Genomic DNA, 21877 nt, shown 5'->3' with positions numbered 1-21877 from the left:
TCCCCCCATCCCCCTTACTTAAATGTTTTAGACAGACTGATTATCTCAAAAATAACTAAAGTACATACAAAAAATACCATCCAAAGTGACATGGAACTGTTTCTTTTTACCTGCTCATGAATGAATATGCAATATTTTTAATGAAAGTAGAAAAAAACAAATTATTGAAGGTCAAAAAAATGCATCCCAGTCTTATGAGTGCAAATATGTATGTACAAGTATGCATATATGTGTAGACATGTACAAGTGTAGGTATGTGGATATAACTATATGGAGGAGGGTGTGTGTCTGCATTTATATGTACCTACCGCATATAGCAGGTCAGCATGCCCACTGTTATGTCTTGTTGGTAGAAGAAAGTACAACAGTATCAACAGCAGTTCTGCAACTCATTACCTAAAAACATTCCTCCTGCCCCCAACATCTGACTAAAATAAATCTGATTAAAAGTTCCTGAACTTTCGAGGTTGAGATTGCACTGCTGAAGTACATAATGAATTTATTTTAAGACTCTACACACACCTTACCAGGGGATGTGGGAGGGTGGTGAGTATGACTGGAAGTGTTGAAACTCATCATTCAGAGCATCTAAACACATCATTCATACGTCAGACAGGTCAAAATGGAAATTATAAACCCTGGCACTTGACTTGGTTTATAAATAAAATCACAATCCTAAAAATGTTTTATTTATTAACATATCTTCCAGTACCATGTGACAATATGACACAATGAAAATGCAGTAACCTTGGAGCTGTTTAATGAGACAAGAAGCTTCAGGATTATTTGATTAAGTTCATCTGGAGGCGTGTCTCACAAGGAGGAGACGATACTAGGTCAAACTGGACCGACTGTTCAGTGATGTTCAATAAATAAGAAAGGTGCATTCTGATGAGTTTGTCAGATTAGAAGTACCTTTTAAGCAACCTTTAAGCAGGTATTATTCTTCATTAAGATGTGATCTTTTAATCTTAAATGTTGTGTATTTATTAGCTGTAAGCAAGCACGAAATCTCAACTAACAGAAACAAAGGCTTGAAAAGTAATTCAGGGATTCCCCTAGTGTATTCTAAGCCTGGCGGGCCACCAGGCTTTACTTGTCCCCCCACCAGGCTAAGCATTGCTTATTTATTTAGGTCTTTTTTAAAATGTTTGCATTTTTAAAACTTTATAGTTGGTGTTCAGGTATTAATCTTTCAATAACACATAATTATCAAGTGATATTTTAATTTTTTCTGTCAACTTTAAACATATTTTAACTCAAAAACACAGCAGGCTGCTGGATGAATGACTGACCTAGAGCCCAACCACTAGGCTTAGCAAGTTTTCTAGCAGAAACCTTGAAACTTTTTTGTGCATTGAGTAACTGAAGCCCATGAGCTTTTCAATAATATTCTCATTCATTGAATATGACCTTATATGATTTCTGAAACATACTGGATACACTATGAGAAGCTTGAGAGCAACTCTTGCAGTGTCTTCAACCTGACTGGGAAACCTGGAAAACAGCCGATGGATGTCTGGAGCTGAAGTTGCTTTAAACAGCTGACCAGGGAAACAGTCAGTGGTTGGTCTGAACTGGAGGCAGTCATGAGGCTAAGAATGTCACTTTAAATACTAGTGTCAGAACTTCTCGTGGTCCGTCCACAAACTGGACTTATTAGGTTCCAGCAGAGTTCTTCTCTTCCCTCAGCTGAGTAGGACTGTGGTGAGTGGGCAGAGCCAGGGAGTCCATAGCGGACAGAATGGAGGAGAAAACGTGGTCCGAGTGATTCTGTAGAGCTCCGGTCTGTTTCTCGATAAGCAGCAGAGTGTCTTTTAAAACTGAAAACAAAAAGATGGGACATACTAGGGTCAGACTCTGGAGGAACATTTAATATTAGTCACTTTTTTCATATACATCTATCATGTACATCACTGACATGGAGAGGTGCTGTTGATGCAGCTCAGAAGATGCTGTCCAGCACGGAGGACGCAAGATGTCAGAGGTTGATGGCTGCTCAACTCCTTCTGAAAGCTCTAAAAATAAATCAGAGTGTAGATCGCATGAAGCTGTAACTTATGGTTTGGGTTCTTACTACAGATGGGACACTCGGAGCAGATTTTCAATTGCTGTTGTTTGTAAAGCTTTGACCAGCTGATACCAATTTTGGCTCATTGCCATTGCACCAGACTTTTTAACAAGCTTTTCCCTTGCGCTTCAATTAAAAGATTAAGAATAGGCATCAAATTTTAACTGCTTCTTCTGTTCTCTACAGACAGCTCTGAATCCTGAGAAAACCAAAGCTATGAGGAATTTTTATTTATTTTTTTTTGATTAACCATTGTGAACATTTTGGGAGGTTTATTTGTTACCTGATAATCGGCCAGTGATGACTTCACGCTGACGAAGTCCCCTGCAGGAGCAGCAATCCTCTCCATGCTTTGTGACAGGCAATACAGCTGCTGGATGAGCAGCTCTAGCTGTGAACAGAACAGCTGGGGGAAAAAAAACAAAAAAACACACACACACCATTCACCGTTTACCGTCTGCCATCAATGCACTGATTGGCATCCAGCTCAGCTTGTTCCTACCTGGATGTGTTCGATCAGAGAGTCGCTCTGCTCCTGGCCGTCACACAGCTGCTTCAGCAAACATTCCCTGACCCCCGTCACACTCAGCTGCCCCCTCACACCGCCGCTGCTCCTCAAAGCCTCAGATTCCCTGCCGCCGCTGGCTGCTGAGAAACAACACAAGTGAGAACAGGTGGGTGATGAAAAGAAGAATGTGTGTAGCGAGATATGGAAAGGAAATAAATACCTGTCTCTGCTGCACAGTGCTGCGTTCCTTCACATCCATCCTGTTTGTCCTTTGCAGTCTCTGGGGTTTTCTGTGAAGAGGTGATGGAGGGCAGCGTGGAGGTGGCTTCCCGGTCAAGAGATGCACAGGGGGCTGTCGCAGGCGGACTTATCTGGGCCGCCACCTCCCGCACCTTCTCCAAAAGACAAAAACCACAACATGTACCCAACTTTATGCTCCGTCACTTACTTTAAAAATGACAACTGTGTTTACTGTCTTTTAATCATCTGATGTACTCTTCTTCTTCTGCTTTCACAAAAGTATAATTTTCCTTTTCTGTTTTTAAATAGACCATGTAGGGACGGAAATAGCTCACGACATCACCTGGCGTTACCTAGGAAGGCTGACAAAAATCAGTAACATTAACTGTTAACACCTACAAGTACAATATGTCATGATCTTCTTGGGTTTGGATAATGGTATGGGAAACGCTGCTGCATCATGTTGCCAGAAAGGTTCGACTTAAATGGTTTCTTGATTTTGCAAGTCTGATTGTGATAGGCCTGGGTGTGGTAAAAAGGTGTGGCTAATCAAAGTTAATGACTTCAAGGTTTCCTCCAGAAAAATTGCTAAGCCCGGTGGTTGGGCTCTAGGTCAGTCATTCATCCAGCAGCCCGTTGTGTTTTTGACTTAAAAACTGTTTAAAGTTGACAGGAAACATGAAAATATCACTTGATAATCAGTTATTCAATGATTGGAAAATGTATATCTGAACACAAACTATAAAGTTTTAAAAACTGCAAACATTTTAAAAAGACTTAAATAAATAAGCAATGCTTAGCCTGGTGGGGGCACAAGGAAAGCCTGGGTGCCCGCCAGGCTTATAATGCACTGGGGGAAACTAAGATTGGGCAATTGGACAAATTTATTAGCCATCCATGATAGACTGCGCCTTTCCATGGTTGTTGCTTTTTTAAGAACAAATGTTTTCTGTTATACTAAAAAAAAAAAAAAAAAGTCCAAATCTCACTTGTGTAAATATATCACCCATGCCATTTTTTACACTGACAAATATCAGCTGGGAGAAGTTTGCATATCGCCCAACCTTGGAAGGCTGTGGACTTCTGTGATAATATTGATACGGTTTCCGCTGTGTGTATGATTGCATATTTAGGGAAATTTGTCGTTTTAGATTAAACCCTACACATGAAGCAGCTGGACTGACCTGTCTGGACAGCTGCTGCAGCTCCTTCAGCTGCTCTGGTAGAGGCCAGAACTCCTCGTCCACCTCTTCACCAATCCACCTGGACCGTGGGAGAACATTAGCGGAACGGATGAAAGCAGTGGACGAGGAGGCGGCTTCTGCATGGTGTTGATAGTCGTCGCCATTCCTGCTTTGATCGCTTCCAGCTCTGTCCCTGGTGCAGTCCAAACTGTCCACAGACAAACTGGTGAGATTGGCAATGGAGAGCGGTGTACTGCAGGGGGGAACATCCGAGGATGCGAGGAACACCTGCGGGTCAGGTGACCTGCTTCTGTCTCGGCTCCTTCCTCCTCCACTCTCAGAGGGTTCAAACCCTGACAGGCTGGCTGAGCTGCACAAGTGGTCCAACTCGATTCCTGAGTCCTTCATGTTGGGCTCAGTTCTTAGAAGATAGTCTTCTTGCAGCTCAGTGGAGTTCCATTCCCTGCTGACATGTCCTGGTCTCAAAGGGTAGGTGTAGTCCAGCAGCGCCTCATATTCTTTGTTTGGGTTCCAGGCAGCAGACTTTCTGTCTGGAGAAGGAGGCAAAGCTTTTGGAATGGCACAGGCCCAATAGTCCACCTGATACCAACACTCAGAGTTCACCGCTGAAGAACTCGTCTTCGTCCCTTCTACGCCACTCCCTTCCTTCGATCTCAAGTGGGCTTGGCTTATTCTGGGGTGGCGTGAGCGTGGCATGTAGGTTGGGTTGAGAACTGTGGAGGTCAGCTGTGGCCTCAGAGGAGGATTTATGCTCTGAACCTCTAGAATTGAGCTGGAGAAGCTTCGCTGAGCTGATCTGCCATGGAACGTTAATCCTGAAGTGGGTTCTCTGTGGCACCGTTCTGGAACAATCGAGGTTGAACTGGGTTTTTCTCCAGAGGCTGTGGGAAGTGAGAGGTCCCTTAGAGAGAGGCCATGCGTCTGTGGTGGGTTGACCCACTGCTTCATGGTGAGTCCAGAAGGCTCCTCCTGAAAGACGTCAAAGTATAAGTTTGAGGGTATGGTATTATATTTAGTTATATATATATATATATATATATATATATATATATATATATATATATATACATACACACTTTGGATAAAGGAAACAGCATTTTAATGATTTATCTCAAATTAATACATGCATATTTACCTTAATAGTGAGCTATACTTCATACAATAAACACTGAACTTAGAATGAAATGTAGAGTAATGAAAATATTTTCCCCAACTCACCATTTCTGGGAGTTTCTTTAAGATGGACACACGATGCTCTTCAGTGAACAGGGGCTTTCTCTGCACATAATGTCTGTCTGTCATATAGTGGGTCTTGGGTGCTATGGTCACACTTTTATGGTGCTCCCCGTTGACTGTTGCCTCAGCTTCTTCTCTACCACCATCTTGTGCAGCTAAGAATGCGTTGCTGCGCTTAAGTGTTGAGAGATGCATCCTCCATCACTGTCTGCTTTCACCTGAGAACAGAAATGCTGAGGGTTCCTGTAATGAGAACAAAAGCAAATTTGGAAATGAAATTAAATCTAAGCCAGATTAAAGTATGGATTTTTCCAGATTCCTAACAATACTGAATCAGGGTTTAAAAAAAATGCTTCAATAATTACAAGATCTGATCAGAAAAAATACACTGACCAGCCACTAGAGTCTCTCTGAGGCTCAGCTGGAAAACATGAAGGATTGTGATGTGGAGCCTTTCAAATATAGCTGGGATACAAACTGCAAGTTACAAGAACTTCTGTGAGTCTTTGTGTTTCTGTGGAGTCACTAAGCAGCAGGCCGGTTGAACCTCCTGATGGGTCCAGACGCTGTAATGATATGTTGTTACTCACCTAACTGGCCTCATTAAAACTGCATGTTCACTGCACCAACCAGGAAGAATCCTGATTGCCCAATGGATCCACTAACACGATCACGGACTCAATGTGTTCAGACATGGAGAACAGGGATAACAGCTACAAAGACTTGCGTGGATTTCCCACTAATACATAGTGTGATGCATAAATGAGAAAAATCGAGTAAGCACGAAATGTATGAAACTGTCATCAGAGCGTGTTTTCTTTGTACATCTCTGTCAACATGGAACTGAATACATGAGGGAATAACAAACTCATCTCTAGACACGTGCCGACTTTTCAATTCTTTCAAACCATGAAGCAAAATGGTCTTAACTACACCAGAGGCAAAGAACAAAACAGTCAAAAAACACTGAAATTTCTACAATTTTTATTGTGAAATTTCTATTATCTGTGGTGCCTGAGTTCGATGTTGGGCTTATTGTGAAGTTCTGATTTTCTAAATTTGACTTTTACTGGCTTTGAACTTGAAATTTCCAACATCTGATAAATGCAACATTTATCCTGACTGCTGAAGATGCAGGTCAAGTCTGAGTTTAAATGTCAAATTTGCCCTTTGGCTGGAATGCTCCTGTGATTCAAATGCCTGACTGGCTCGACAGTTTTAGTTTCATAAGCCCAGCGGTAACAGATAGGAAGGACTAATTACTAGAAACACTAGAAATTACTAGAAATTACGAGGATCTGCTCAGTAAACTTTATTCAATGACAGTAACAATTACAGAACTGTGAAAAGGTTTTGTCTGTGCTACACGTTTCAGATTATCAATCCTTGAATCTCACCTATAAGCCATTCTGGGTGCAAAAATCGAGTGGTTAACCAAATGCTTCCTTTTCGAAACTGCTCCCTGGAGCTGAGCTTCTGCTTCACAGAGCACTCACCAGTGACTCACCCACACCACTCCTTCAGACTAGCAGCAGCAGCAATTAGCAAATACCTGGTGGAACTGCACATCTGCTGAGCTCATCATGTGAACTACTTCTCAGTGACACTGGTAAAAACGTTAAACAATTAGTATCTTCTTCTGGTTTTTGTGTCTATTCAGGTTTGGTTTAAATTCTTGTTCTGTGTATTCTTGACGTTTTCCAATTGATTATTATTTTTGAATAATTCCACGGTCTCCGGCTGTATGCTCAAGGTCATGATTTTAGGATGTTGTTAGTTTACTGCAAACAGGACTTCCCACAGCTGTGTGTGTGTGTGTGTGTGTGTGTGTGTGTGTGTGTGTGTGTGTGTGTGTGTGTTTAGAACCATCTGTGGCTTTGTTCCTCCCCAGAAACTTGCACTGTGGACGACACCCCGGTACCAAGCGATGCCACTAACCCACACAAAGGGAACATTTGTCCGTTCTTTGGTCATAACAAATATCAATAATCTTCGTCACATCTGTTTTTAGAAGTTGTCTGACGCTTGATAATGTCCACAACGAGGCGTTTAGCGGAAGTCTCTCATAGAGACCACATCGAAAAGTGAACAAAGAAAGAGAGGAGAAAGTGAAGCTGTTGCAGCCATTTTTAACCACCCAGCACAGAGCTCAGGGATTTTACCTGTTGTGTCGTCCAGCTGCTGTGGCCTTCTTCTCGGTAGCTGTCGCCGCTATCAGCCTCCTTCCTCCGCAGCTCGTCTCCGAGCTTCCGTTTCTTTCTGTCTGCTACCGCTGTCCGCCACAAACACGCCTCATTCTCTCACAGCCTTCCCCTCACAACAGTACTAACGTGTTCATATAATGAAAAACTTATAAATTGACCAGATACGCTCGGTGAAACAATACTCTAACAATTACAGTCAGTAATTCTAACATTAGTGATGGAACCAGAAAATACACTTTCAATTTTTATCGGGAAACCGTTACTCTTTAGTCCCCCAAGTGGACAAAAGTACAAGTGCATGTATAACGGAGACCCGTCTCTTTTCTTTTTCACTCACACCAGCCCAGAATTATGTGACTTCAGACCCGTAGCAGTTCCATCCCTGGTTAGGCAAGTTTCTGAATAAGTTATAAAAGACATGGTGGTTCCAAACCTTTTCATCTCGGAAAAACAGAATTCACAGCATGCAGTGATTTTATTTGCCGTTTTTAAGTAATGCTGCCCCATGTTTTAATGAATTATCTTTTATCTCATTCTCATTTTTATTGTTGCTTTTCCTACACCTTCTAGGTTTGTATGTAAATGTCCAGCTTGTCCCTCTTTCTTTTTATAGCAGCAGAACATCTAAGAGACTAGTAGTTTAGTGAAGACACAACCCTCATGTCTCTTCTTCAGGGTTCAGATCAAGTCATGCGGATGCATCATCTTTGTTAGTGTCTTTATTACTTCCTGGAACTTAAAAATCTCAGAAATAAATTAGCATAAAACAAATGGATTGGAAGGCTACAAATGATTGTGACTAAGAAAGTTTTCTGAACCTGAATGTTGTCACTGAACTGCTGCGTTGTGGAGCATTCTGGGTACTGTCATTGTTGATCCAGTCCAACATGAGACAAAGAGTCAGAACAAACACTCGAGGCAGGTTAAGATCAGACCTTATCGTCCTTTAGTTACATTTCTGAGAATCAGGTTCACCAAGTCAGCATATTGTTCTGAATACACACATATACAGTAAATATTTACACGACCACATGGTCTCAGTCTCTTCTGCAAAGCAGGCTCTCTTCCCAGGTCCCTCTGAAAGTGCTGCATACGGCGGGAAACTGGAAGACTTCCCTAGAAGTCCACACAGCGGCCCTTCCTCTCCCAGTCTCCGTATCTGGTGGGCTCCGGACCCCGAGGGCCACCTTTCTCCTTGGTTTTAGGGTTTACGTCATCGGGAAACTCTGCAGAAACACAAGACACCAGTAAAGATCTCTTCTGTCCATGTCAGGTTTCTCTCTGGATGTTGGTAGCTTTTTGTCACTCGTTCTCCATTATTTGTTCTAAACTTTTATATTTCATGAGCTAAAGAAGTTTTTTTTCTTAATTTCTATAGCTGCTATTTAAATAAAGAAATGTAGAAAGCAAAATATTGTCCAAGCTAGTAAAAACTACAAATTGAGTTTCTAAGAAAATCAGACCATTACTTTGCTTTTCAATACAGAAAACTTATTCATGCAAAAGCCTAGATAATGTACAGTGCATAGACAGTAAAATTAATTTCTAGATTAAAATTCATTTTAAATGAATACTATCATGCAATATTTATTTAGCTGACAAATCTGTTTCGTTTTCACTATAAATATAGATCATAATATTCAAAAGTAGCAGAATAAAATTAGATCTAAGTAGTTTCCTCAGTAAAATAATCATAGTGAAAGTAAACAGAACAAATCTGATGATACTTATTATTGATTCACAAAATTTGGTCAAAGTTTATATCGATATTTTGACTGTTGAACAATTAAGTAAACAAAGAACAAAACGAGAGTGGAAAATAAGGAAGTAAATGCATCAGGAACAGATCGAGGAACATCAATAATGAAATGATTTAAAGTGAAAGGGAAAATTAAATAAAAAGGCACCTCTATAAGATTTACAATGCGTTGATATTGTTTTTCTTTTTGACTATTTTTTATAACTATTTAATTGAACCAATAATTAGATGCACATGTTAACAAAAACAAATTTAGAGGAGCTGGACATCATCTGCCTAAGACATTGAAAAGATGGGAACCAACCAAACAGGCTGTTTCTCACTTTCTAGAACATCTCCGCTCTTCTCCGGAGCATCGAAGCGACCCTGTGGGGTTTTGGCTTTCTTCAGCGGCTCTTGGTCCTTCAGGGCTCCGCTGGCTGACCGTGAAGAACCTTGACAAAGACGACATGCTAAAAACTACTGCACTTCATCAGCTTTCACATCAGAACCTGCAGTCTCCCCGAACTTCTATGAAAACTGACACAGCTCCCTGCCCGACAGACTTACTACACCTACCAGAAAACACCGAGCCCACAGCCTGGGTTCGAGACACGACCCGTCTGCTCGCTGACACACATAACCGTAAAAAAGACATGCTGGATGGTAATATAGAACAGAATCACACCGAAACTCCCTCCTAAGCTGCTCTGGGGACTGTTATACAACTGTCGGAGGAGCGCGGTATTTACGTAAAAACAACACAGTCATCAATGTGCGACAAGTTATTGTAATGTCACTGAGCGACCAGCAGGGGGCGAACAAAACAAAGTCTATGTTCTTATGAGAATAAATGGAAACAAATTATGGGCTAAATAAAATAATTGATGTTAAACAGAAATGTGCTGTTAGGTTGGTGTGAAAGATTGATGATGATTATGAGGAAGATGATTGAGAGTGTTAAAACTGAGATGCAAATAATGAATAAATTAAAAATAACCGCAAACTACAGAAATAAATATTAAACAAATGCACACTCATGCCTGAGGGCAATTTAAACAAGTCAATTAACCTCAGAATAGAATAGAACATACTTTATTGATTCCGAAGGAGAAATTTCTTATCCAAAGTGTTAAATATTAGTAAATATAATATAATATAAATTATATAAAATATATATGAAAACGAATAATATATGGATAAGTGTGATATTGTGATTTAAATATGACCTAAATATAAAAATAAATAACATAAGCTAATAACAAGCAAGCATATGGAAATATGTTGACCTATGAATAAATCTATAAATGAGTCCAGAGAAAACTTAGATTTAAAGAATGCTTGTGTCCTTTAATGACCACAATGATAATTAATGCTGAACCAGCTTTAACTTGGTAACCGGAAGTAGATCTTTTTTACACTTTCCGTGTCTGATCTGCAAGATCTTGATGTACGTGACCTCCGTCCCTCAATCAGATGTTGAGACGACTGAAAAGCTTCAATGCTTCATGTTTTACAGCTCAAATATTATTATTTCATATAATAAGTTATTTATATAAATGATGAATATTGTTCTGACTTTGTCATGGTGGTTTTGTAGCTTATGGATTATGGGGTGTTTTTCATTTTCTGTATTTTTGTTACTTTTTTTATTATTATTTTTCTTGCTTGTTTGGCTAAGTTTAAGAAAACCAGATAACCTTTCTTTATATACATTTTTTTTTTTTTTTTTTTTTTAAATAACGTTTGGCATTCAATCTCACTCTGTTAGGCAGGGTGTTTGTGTGCACTCGCATATAGAGGAACACTTTCAAAATACCAACAGAGGGAAGTCATTAATGGAAAGTGAGAACCTTTTCCTGGTTCCCGCTTCTTTTTGCAGTTCTACTGTGCTCTAGTTAGGTTTGGCAGTATGGTGAGAATTAGATTTTAATTGTAAAACTAGAACCGGTTAGGGTTATGTTATGGTTAGGGGGAAGGTTAAGGGCTAGGCTGTAGAAAATGAATGGTAGTCAGTGTAAACTACTCAGAAGACACGATAACACAACTGTATGTGACACACAGACACTGTGCGTGTCTGCGTGTGTGTTTGTGTAAGCAAGCTGACATTACACAGGCAGCTTTCTGAAAAGTTAAGGAGGAATTTAAAGGAGAGTTTCAACATCCACTCAGAACTATCAGCACTCTGAAACCTTCTGGATATCTTCACACACACACACACACACACACACACACACACACACACACACACACACACACACACACACACACACACACCCACACACACACACACACACACACACACACACACACCCACACACACACACACACACACACACGCACACACATGCACACACACACACACACCTACACACACACACACACACACACACACACACACACACACACACATGCACGGACACACGAGCACACGCACATATGTGCACATGAGTGACTGGCTACTTCCAGAAAAGAACAGCAATGCAAAATTGAAGAAGCAGAGGAATAAGAACATGGCTACTGTCTCAAGTTAGCAGTTGGGGAAAAAAAACAAGCTTTATTTCAAAAAATCTGGGGAAAACAGGCTTTAATCTCTGAATGTATTTTACTGTCAGGTTTGAAGTGAAAGACCAGAGTGATGTTTCCCTTTCCAAAATTGCAGTTTTTTTTTAAATAGCATGGGAGTAAAATATGAATTTCCAGTGCCGGACATCACCAAAATATTAATTTTTCATGAGTTCATCAAAAAACAACATCAGGAGACTAATAGCGTATAGGGTCATAATGAAGGACAGTAAAAAGCCAGATGAATTGGAAATAAGAGAAGGCACACATTTAAAAAAGCAACTTTAAGATAACTTGCTGGTTTTAGTAAACGCTGTACTGGACTTTTAACATATTCCAGGAATGATTCTGAAGCCTTTTCACTCAGTCAGCTGAAACTGTGACGGAGGAAGCAGTTCAGCCTTTAACAATCTGAGTTATATTCTGAGCCAGAATTTGACCATAATCTTGCCTCAGTTCACCTATTTCCTTCTGTAAGGTCATGGCCTTCTCAACAACGGATGCAATTCAAAAATAATTTATTGATCCCAAAGGGAAAGTAAATGTTGTTATAACTCATTTATTCAAAGTGTTATTGTAGACGGTGGTGGACAGGAAGGATCTCCTGTAACAGTCTGATTAAAAATTAATTAGAAGAAGCCCCTGACTAAAGACAGGTTGTTTTCCTACGACAGTTTCATAAGTAGGAAGGTCTGGGTTGTCCATAATTTACTTGATTTTATGAAGAATCCTTCTTTGCATCATCATCTCTACAGGTTCCACAGTCGGCCCCAGAACAGAACCAGAACATTCTTTATCAGGTTGTTGAGCCTTTTTAAGTTCCTGGTCCTGATGCTGCTGCCCCAACAGATGAGGGCAGAAGAGATGGCTGAAAGTCTCAACAACAGACTCATAGAAGCCTGCTCCATCCCTTCTTTTAGACGTTTCAATGCTGCATCTCCAGTCTAGTCTGTTGTCCAAATGAACACCAGGAATTTATATTCCTCAAACACCTCCTCTTCTTCTCCCATGACGGAAATAAAGTTTGATTTATACCTATTTCTCCTGGAAATCTACAATCATCTCCTTTGTTTTGTTCACATTCTAAATATGTGAGGGTGCGATTTGGCATCAGTTTTTAATTTTTTTCAGTGCTGCGCATAAATATATGAATTAGCAACATGGACAGAAAAGAAAGAGGTCAGACCTGCAGCCCCCTTAGAGGAATGGACAGCTCAAAGGTTGAAGACATTTGGCTCCATAAACAAATTATCTCTGATTTTTCTTTCTATATTTGTTCTTCTAAACAGCTTATTTATTAAAAACAAACAAACAAAAAAAAACCCCAAAAAAACCCCACTTGTTTGGGCTGCCATAGATTTTATCTGGAACATCTTAAAATAGTGATAATGATGAGTAATTAAGACAACAGTTTTTGTTTAGAGTTTTCTTTCCTTATTGAACACAAGTAGAGACAAAATGGAGAGAAAAAGGTTGAAGGACTCTGAGCCGTCCTGATGTGGAGACGACAGAGGATACTGACTATGGTTCATAGAGCTCTATAACTTTAGCTAATTCTATTTCAGAAGTCATCTTATCAGTAAACATTTTCCATTTGTGTGTTATTTAATTGAAATATAAATGCTATTGCATTAAGGAGACTAAGGGACAGAATAGATAGATTAGATCAAAGCAGGGCTGAAGTCTAAAACACAATCTCAAGCTTTGAACATCTCACAGAACGATTGTTCAGTCCATCATCTGAACATGAAGATGAACCAACTTCAGACATCTACAGGCTGGGCAAGGAGAGCATCCAAGAGAAGCTGTGGAGATCTATGGACCTGCCCAAATGTTAGCAGTGCACTCCATAAATCTAGTCTTCAGTGAAGAGCGGCAATGCAAAAGCCCTTGTTTTAAGAAAATCAGAGGAATTTACCATAAACCATGAGACGACAGAAAATGAGAGGAAAGATGCGATCTCAAGCATTTTTGTCCTACATGGAAAACACTGTGGCAAAAAGGAAAAAAAAAAAGTCCAACGCTCATTACACATCATAAACTCGTGGTGAAACATGAGAGTGGCAGGATGATGCTGTGGGGACGATGTTCTCAAGCAAAGACAAAGAAGCTGGTCGTAGTTGGTCAAAAACTGTAAAAGACTGGATTTGTTCTTTGCTAACCTCTCTACTCTCTCTTTCAAACCTCATATTCTTTTTATTTCTTTAAATAAATCATTTACCCTCCTGGCTTTTGTCTCCTTATTTCTTGCTCGCTTACTCCTACACTGCCTAACCTGAGAAAATGTGGAGAAGTTCACATCACATACCTTTGTGAGGCACAGCAACAGCTAGACAAACAAAAGCAAAAGGCAAAATGTTTCCACTGAAGGTTTACACGACGGGAAGGTGTCACTGTTCTTTATTTAAACATAACAATGCATTGGTCCACCTTAACCAGCCAAGTTTTTTTGATTACTGTGACAAACGACTTACTATGTGCCGTTTTTTTTTTTTTGCGCGTTTACGCAGTCGAGTCAGAAATAATGTCATGACGTGAATTTGCCTCGACTTGTCTGCTCATAATAAAACATGGTAGGTGCCACACAGAGCTGTGAAAAAAAGTATTTGCAACTTTTTAGATTTTTTTTTTCTGTTTTTGCTTTTTTTTTGTTGCAGTTACATATTTTGCATATATATGTACATATATACATATAAAAAAGTTAATATCAGACAACAGTAACCTGAGTTCATACAAAAAGTTGTTTTTAAAATGATTTCATTAAATGGAAAGAATCTATCCAAACTAACCCGACCCTGTGTGGAAAAAGTAACTCCACCCTAAGCCCAATAACTGAGTGTTACACTCTTGCAGTCAAATGTTGGTGGTAAACGAGTCTTTTACATTTGGATACATTTTGATCCGTTCTGCTTTGCAGAAATGTTGTGATGCAGACACAGTGGAGGACTTCGGAGCCTGTCTCAGGTGTGCTACCCACTGGACCATGTTTTCTCCATGTGTGGACAATGTGTGGTTCTCTGGAGTCACCAAAGACTTAGAAACGCCTTTGTAAACCCTTTCAGACTGGTAGTTGTTATTTTTCATCTCCTCTTGTAAAGTAGTTGAAGTTATTTGTGGTTCAACTTCTTTACATCCGGGCTCCATCTCTTGCTCTGACTTTAGATCTCTTGGCCTACTTCATGTCGTCAGACAGGTTCTATTTAAGTGATTTCTTCATCCTGCAATTCTAGCAGTAGTCAGGCTTGGGTCCAATATGTGCTTTTTGTTTTGTTCCCTCCTTTCTCACATTGTTGGTCTGGTAAAGTCTGGACGTTATCATCCAGGTTCTGATATCAAATTAGTTTGATGACTTGAGACATTTAAATGTGAGGAGCAAAAAGCGAAACCTAAATATTCTGCAAGGCGGAAATACGTTTTCACACAGCTCTGTATAGAAACAAGTATCCACCAAATAATGCAAATGAAAGGGAGTGTGTGCACATACATACACAGGCTGCACACACACATGCACACGTGCACGCACACACACACACACACACACACACACACACACACACACACACACACACACACACACACACACACACACACACACACGCACGCACATACCAGAATGCTAACAAGAAAAAAAAAACAGTAAAATGTGGTAATTTGCATTTAAATGCATCTTTTAGACAAAGTGCAATATATTACATTTCACTATTTAGGTCATATTTTGCCTCTTTATGGTGTGTCTTATTTGTACTGGGAAGTTTGGTCCATGATCCAGCCTCGAGATATCAATTAGAGTGACCACTGAAGCTGGTCATTTTGATGTGTAAATCTCAGGACTTCCTGTTGGAGTTGCAGTTACCGTGGAAGAAGAAACTCTTGTCAGGGAATGAGGTTGTATCCTGTATAAGTGTGCTCCTGTTGAAGGTCAGCGATTCGCTACTCGTTGTGCTCGGTGACCAAGCTAACTGCTGTTAGCAATACAAACTACTGATAATGTATTTCTACGCTTTCACTAAACTGAACCATTGCAGTAGCATACAGTGGAACTCTGCCTAGTTAAGCTTCATTATTTGTGAATTGTTGTGCGGAATGTAACTCCAGATAATTACTGAAAAAAATATTTTGTTGAACATATCTAACATTCATCCATCCATTATCTTAGATGTTTATCCCTAATGTGGGTGTGGCCAGGGGTGCTGGTGTCTATCTCTAGTGGTCAGCGGGCGAGAGGCGGGGTTCACCCTGGACAGGTCGCCAGTCCACTGCAGCATATTGAAAATATTCGATATACAACACAGAGAGAAAATGCATCTTTGGGAAGCTGAAATATCTATGTACATTTCTACTCGACATGCTATTGGCTGACATTTGCAAAACAAGTCAATCCAGGAGTGGCATTTACTTTTCTTGGGACCGACCCTCAACAGAGGAGACAAGGAAGGCTGCAGATATTACTGTCTGCTAAAATGGTTTCCGTTATGCATGTTAATACATGTTAAGATATAGTTGGTGTTACAATTATTAAAATAAACAGTTCTAAGTGTTTTTTGATGGGGTCTCAAGTATTAGTGGATTTCAGCTGTTAGGTACAAATAAACAACTTGGTTCTGCATCTATCACTGTGTTGCATAAGCACAGAATCCATGTTGGATTTTTAGATGGGGGGGGGGTTGACGGAAACCCCCAATTTTCCAAAACTTTATAATTTTTCAGCTGATTTTTCTGACAACGAAACATTTCAACACTCCAAAAATAAAGAGAGTGAAAAAAGAAGAATTCAAGCAGTCAGACACCAACCCATAAATCCAACATGGCTGCTGCACGCATAAAAGCTGGTGATAGCTCCAATGCCTGACTGTACGTGCTGAGAAAATTATTATTGTTAGTTTTTATTGCTAAGAGTCATCAGCCAGCCACCGGGTCACACAGCACAACTGTAAGTGAAGACTTTGATGGAACGTTTAAAGTTAACACAACGCCATTTCCAGGCTGCAGCTGTTGATTCGAAGGTAAATTAAACGCGCAGTTAATAAGATTTCATCCCTTCCTTTCTAAAAGATTGTTGAAACAAGTGCTTTGTTATTCTGCAGTCTGTTAAAAAGTCGATTAACGAGGCCGATAAATACTTGTGTCGCTCTAAGACAAAGCCCTATTCAGTCAGTCGTATAAACTTTTATAAAAATATTTTTTTTAAAGTCATGTAAAGAATATTAATAGCAATAATTGTAACACAACATGTCGTCGTGTGGGCCCCATTTGATGGGAGAAGTGCAGAGAGAGAGAGCCCATCGACAAACAGCACCGGCGTCCGTGAGACAGAAAGAGCAAAGGCCGTGAACCAGAGTCCAACGGCAGGACGTCCAACGGCAGGACGTCCTCAGCAGGCATCCGGCTGCTCCACCACACTGCAGCAGTCACTGAATCCCGAAGGAGAAGCCCAGGTGGAGGTTTACTCGCAGGCTGACACGCTGCTGATCTTTGCTGTGTTCTCGCTCCACGGCTGGAGGTTCTGCAGGGCGTACAGGGAGCTGTTCTGCAGGCACAGTGGGTCGGGGGCTACCGGCTGGTTGATGGTCTTCTGGAAGGCCTCCTGTTGCAGCTGCATGAGGATACGGTTGGCCTGCTGCCGCTCCGCTTCCCGCTCCTCCGCTGTCTGCCGTCTGCAAGGAGAGCAAATAGAGTCTGTGAGGGAGAGAGAGCCGACTGCGGTGTGGGGACACGGGGCCCGCACACTGGGAGGAGGGGGACGGGACCAGAGCTTTGACACCTTCAATCAATCATTCAATCAGTCAGCGGTATGACAGCTGGACATTCTCATCTTCTTTGTACTTGCAGTATAATTGTTTGTATAGATGAACAGAGTACTCTCTGGCATCTGGGAATTGCCAGATGCAGGATGAACCAGACTTATGCAAGTCCACAGTTTTCTTCCTGATATGTTGGAGGATTTCTTTCAACTTTCCCGTGCTGTTAACACAAGAAAGCAGGTGTGCCTTAAATTACACACACAGGTGAGTCTCAGATGCTACCAATAAAGCTGTCAGAAGCTTCCAAAGCCCCAAATTGTTAAAAGGCATAGTAATCTTAGCATGAAGTTGAAGAAAGTAATAAAAATTGCCTCAAAAATTTTTTCTCATTACTCTGGCAAGTAGCAAATAGAAAATATTTTGCTAATTCTAACTTGACTTAAAATGGGAAAAATGTATTCTGCTTTCACATCAGACAGTGTGAAAAATAAAAAAAAGTATGTGTCGTTTAATGTAGAGTATATAAACTCCTGGTTCAACTGTAAGTGTATCAGATACGTATTTTATCCACTGTATTAGAAAACATAAATGATCACATCTAAACTGTCTGCTTTGTTCAAGGATCAATCCAGACATTTGGAGCCATCATAGAGTTAAAAAATGTCTTATCAGTAATCCTTTTCACAAGTAACAAAAACAACTTTGTTTTAATCATAAATCATTTTTAATATATATATATATATATATATATATATATATATATATATATATATATATATATATATATATATATATATATATATATATATTATTACTTCCTTTGCACCACATTTAATGTAATGTAAAATTAAAAGCTGGGCACCAATAATGTAAAAATAATAGACTATATAGGCTTAATGCTAAACATAAATATGTAATTCTAAAGATAAATACAGACATTACCTTTTATTTTAATGTATTTTTTTTACCCTGAAACATTTGTATTTAATTCTACTTTCATGTATTTAGTTTCTGATCCAGGTTTTGGTCAATCAGGCTAAATCTTAGAAAATATAAGCGGCCTCCTCCTGCTGACAGACGACTATTATTTATTCGTCATATGACCACAGTTTATTACAGCAGATATTTTATAGCATCAATAATAAAATAAGATCTAATAAAATTCTATACAAATATAGAAAATAATTGAAAAAGCAGGGATCCGCTTACGAATAATGCATAAACAAAAAGACCTAAAGGGACCGCATACAGAAAAACAAAATGTCAGATTTTGACAGGGAAAAAAAAGAGAGATGAGAACGGCTTCTTAAAGGTGGACCGGCAAACCTGAAAAATTGGTCCTAGGCGATAAATGTGGGTGCTAATCTGTGATAACCCACGAAAACTAATTCTCCAGTTTGGTTTTACGTGGGTCCAGAACTGCTGGCACGGTTCTGGAAAAATCTAAATCTCTCCAGACTGTCGCACGTGGTTGGAAAGCCTTTTTACTAATACCGCACAAAACATCTCTGCTCCGGAAAAAAAGGTGTTTTGAGTCAAATAAGGGAAGAGAGAGTGAAGAGAGCAGTCACCTCCACTTGGTGCGTCTGTTCTGGAACCAGGTTTTGACCTGAGCGTCGGTCATCTTCAGGGCCTTGGCCAGCGCGGCGCGCTCGGCAGACGCCAGGTACTTCTGCCGGTGGAAGCGCTTCTCGAGCTCGCAGATCTGCAGCCGGCTGAACGACGTCCGCGGCTTCTTCTTCTTCGGCGGAGTGCGATTCTGGTACGGGTGACCTACACGGCGTGTGACAGTGAGGGGTGAGAGAGAGACTTGACGGGGACGGTGGTCAGGAAGGGACAGGAGAGCGGGACACGCAGGGTCAAAGACAGGAAGAAGACAGTGAGCGGAGAGAAGCGGTAGCTAAACACAGCTGCACAGCAAAAGGTGTAGCTGTTACAAGAGCATCAAATTTTAGCCATAAAAAAAAAAAGTAATCAACTTTGTAAAAGTATGGTCTAATCACATAGTTACAAATTCCAAAAAACATATATATTTTTAGAGATGTTTAATACTTTAATAAAATGGCTGCTGCCTATATTAACTATAAAATGACATAAAATATTCTATGATTTAATGGTTTAAGACATTTTCTCAGAACTTTCAAAAACGTGAGAGGTATTCACAGTTTACTGTATAATAAAAAAAATATGTATAGTTTGATTTGGGGTTCAGTGAGAGGAAAAAAAATGCAAATATGAATGAACAAATGAAGTATTTTAACTAAGCGGTATGTGCTGGATTGGAAATCAGCTTAAAATGTTTGTGTGACGAAGGAGAAAGAAGATTACATCTTAACCTTAAAGATTGAGCTACAGTCAAACTAACCAGCTGATAAACTAAAGGCATATCGCAGCTGGTTGTCAAGGAAACATTGTACTTGCCAACTTATATGTTTTTTTTAATCATCATTATTATTATTCTACATATCATGTCTCTTATCAATTTACGTTTACAGCTGACTTTTTATTACAGCCATAAACCAGCTCTTATTTTTTGCTATATAGGACAAACTATATATATAAACTTAAAAGACTTTCAAATAGAAAATATTATTTCTAATGAAAAATATCGATTAAAGTTCACGTAAGAACTTTAATCAAACCCTAAATGTTTGAAAACATTTAGGGTTTTCAGAGACTTTAACAGACTCTATCGGTTAAAGTCTGTTTTATTCGTGTTTTGTTTTGGTTGCAATGATTTTCTTTTCTCCTACTGATGTCTTTTTCTTACTTTGATACATTTACAAGACATTAAAAACCATGACAGCCTCAGCGCTGTTGATCCGGGAGCTCCACTGGTGCACAGAGAGAGCAGAACAAAAGCAGCAACAGGATGGCAGAAAGAGCAGTGGGACCAAAGAGACAGCTCCAAGAGGAAGCAGCGACCGCATCTTATGTGACCAATAATTAAAAATATTTACATCTGTAAATATTTCGTAGTATAAGATATTCTAAAAATGTGCGAGATTGCTTTAACATGATGAAAAAGTTATTATTTCACAAATTCTTATTTTGCTAAACGAAAAAACAAAACAAAACAAAACATAGTTGCTTTGCATGAGGGCCTGTAATGGCAACAGCCAGGCTTCAAATTGTCCTAAAGTCTACTTAATAATAATAATAATAATAATAATAATAATAATAATAATAATAATAATAATAATAATAATAACAATAATAATAATAATAATAATAATAATAATAAATACCTGTGAACCTGTCTTTGGTGTAGCGTCGGTTGCTCTCCATCCACGGGAAGGTGAGCGCGCTCAGGTTGCCGACACCGCCGCTAGCGGGAGGCGGCACCGCGGAGCCGCCGCTGAGAGGAGGCCGGTGCGCGGGGACGCGGATGACCCCGGAAGAGCTCATGTTAGTCCCGTTCATGTTCACGCTCATGTTCATGTGATAAGCTCCCCCGAGAGACGCCATCCCACAAGATCCGGCGGTGCTGTTGTATCCGCCGCCGCCGCCGCCGCCACCGCCGCACGCGAAGCCTCCCACTCCCCCGGCGCCGCCGTTGTACGCTGGGTGACCGTAGTCCGGCTCGGGCATCCTCGAGCCCAGCATGCAGCTCTGCTCCACGTTGCTCAGGATCTGGTCGATGCCGAAGCTGATGGGCTCCACGTGCGCGTGCTGCTGCAGATGCGCCCCCAGGATCCCGATGTGATCCATGGCGCTCGATGCGCTCCCGTCGGCTCCCGTGGCCCACGCGCTGCTTCTCACTGGACCTGCTGCTTGTTATCTGGCTGCGAGGAACGGCGCGCGCGTCTTTCTGTGGGCTCCCCTGTACCCCTTCCCTCCCTCCCCCAACCCTCTGCTGTGCAGGGCCATCAATCAAGTTGCCAAGGAGACAGCACGACGTCCTGCACGGCCTGCAAACTCTGAGAGCTTCTCAGCCTTAAGTCGATACACTCCCCAAGTCACCCCCACCCCCTCATACACAAGGCCCATTTTATTTTTTAATGCTACTATTTTCCTCCCATCTGTCGAGAATCTGACATTTTATTATCTTTTAAGATTTTCTTTTCTTTTCTTTTCTTTTCTTTTCTTTTCTTTTCTTTTCTTTTCTTTTCATCGGGTGGACAGTCTGTAAAGTTCATTTTCTAACATTTTTGCTCTTTCTAAGCACTTTCTGCTTCTGCAAATTCCAACCCTCAGACAAATGAACATGTACGGATTAGATTTTTATGGTTAGAGTATTTTAAGGTTAAGCTATATTTGGGCAGCATTAGCTGAAATATGCAGATCCCATTATTTCCCAAAACAAATGCCCCCTCCCTGCCCCACACGAACACATAAATAAACAAACAAACAAATAAATAAATAAATA

At 40.3% G+C, this 21877-nt stretch overlaps 3 protein-coding genes across 4 annotated transcripts; all 3 read right to left on the bottom strand.

The window, feature by feature from the left end:
* Nucleotides 1-650: 650 nt before the first annotated feature.
* cep68 (centrosomal protein 68) lies at nt 651-7752 on the bottom strand. 2 transcript variants are annotated; one of them, XM_014984890.2, is made up of 8 exons: nt 7423-7752; nt 5243-5503; nt 4004-4993; nt 2800-2971; nt 2574-2719; nt 2355-2477; nt 1922-2018; nt 651-1823 (listed from the first exon to the last, which is right to left on the bottom strand). In XM_014984890.2, the coding sequence occupies exons 2-8, from the start codon at nt 5453-5455 to the stop codon at nt 1660-1662; spliced, it is 1905 nt and encodes a 634-aa protein (XP_014840376.2). In that variant the 5' UTR covers nt 5456-5503; nt 7423-7752; the 3' UTR covers nt 651-1659. The 2 variants fall into 2 exon arrangements, with proteins under 2 accessions (XP_014840376.2, XP_014840378.2); XM_014984892.2 differs by having other exon boundaries at nt 2574-2716; nt 7423-7751.
* Nucleotides 7753-8387: 635 nt separating this feature from the next.
* Nucleotides 8388-9950, bottom strand: sdhaf4 (succinate dehydrogenase complex assembly factor 4). Its single transcript, XM_014984893.2, has 3 exons — nt 9782-9950; nt 9547-9657; nt 8388-8690 (listed from the first exon to the last, which is right to left on the bottom strand). The coding sequence occupies exons 1-3, from the start codon at nt 9858-9860 to the stop codon at nt 8581-8583; spliced, it is 300 nt and encodes a 99-aa protein (XP_014840379.1). The 5' UTR covers nt 9861-9950; the 3' UTR covers nt 8388-8580.
* A 5580-nt stretch (nt 9951-15530) lies between these two features.
* tlx1 (T cell leukemia homeobox 1) lies at nt 15531-21338 on the bottom strand. The gene is made up of 3 exons (XM_088012975.1): nt 20757-21338; nt 19080-19317; nt 15531-17421 (listed from the first exon to the last, which is right to left on the bottom strand). The coding sequence occupies exons 1-3, from the start codon at nt 21217-21219 to the stop codon at nt 17211-17213; spliced, it is 912 nt and encodes a 303-aa protein (XP_087869101.1). The 5' UTR covers nt 21220-21338; the 3' UTR covers nt 15531-17210.
* Between the last annotated feature and the right edge of the window lie 539 nt (nt 21339-21877).

The sequence above is a fragment of the Poecilia mexicana genome, unplaced genomic scaffold, assembly GCF_051168715.1.
Source record: "Poecilia mexicana isolate PSO_F unplaced genomic scaffold, ASM5116871v1 scaffold_15, whole genome shotgun sequence".
NCBI lineage: Eukaryota > Metazoa > Chordata > Actinopteri > Cyprinodontiformes > Poeciliidae > Poecilia > Poecilia mexicana.
The sequence above is the reverse complement of the archived record's forward strand: the minus strand, read 5'-3'. Positions and strand labels throughout refer to the sequence as shown.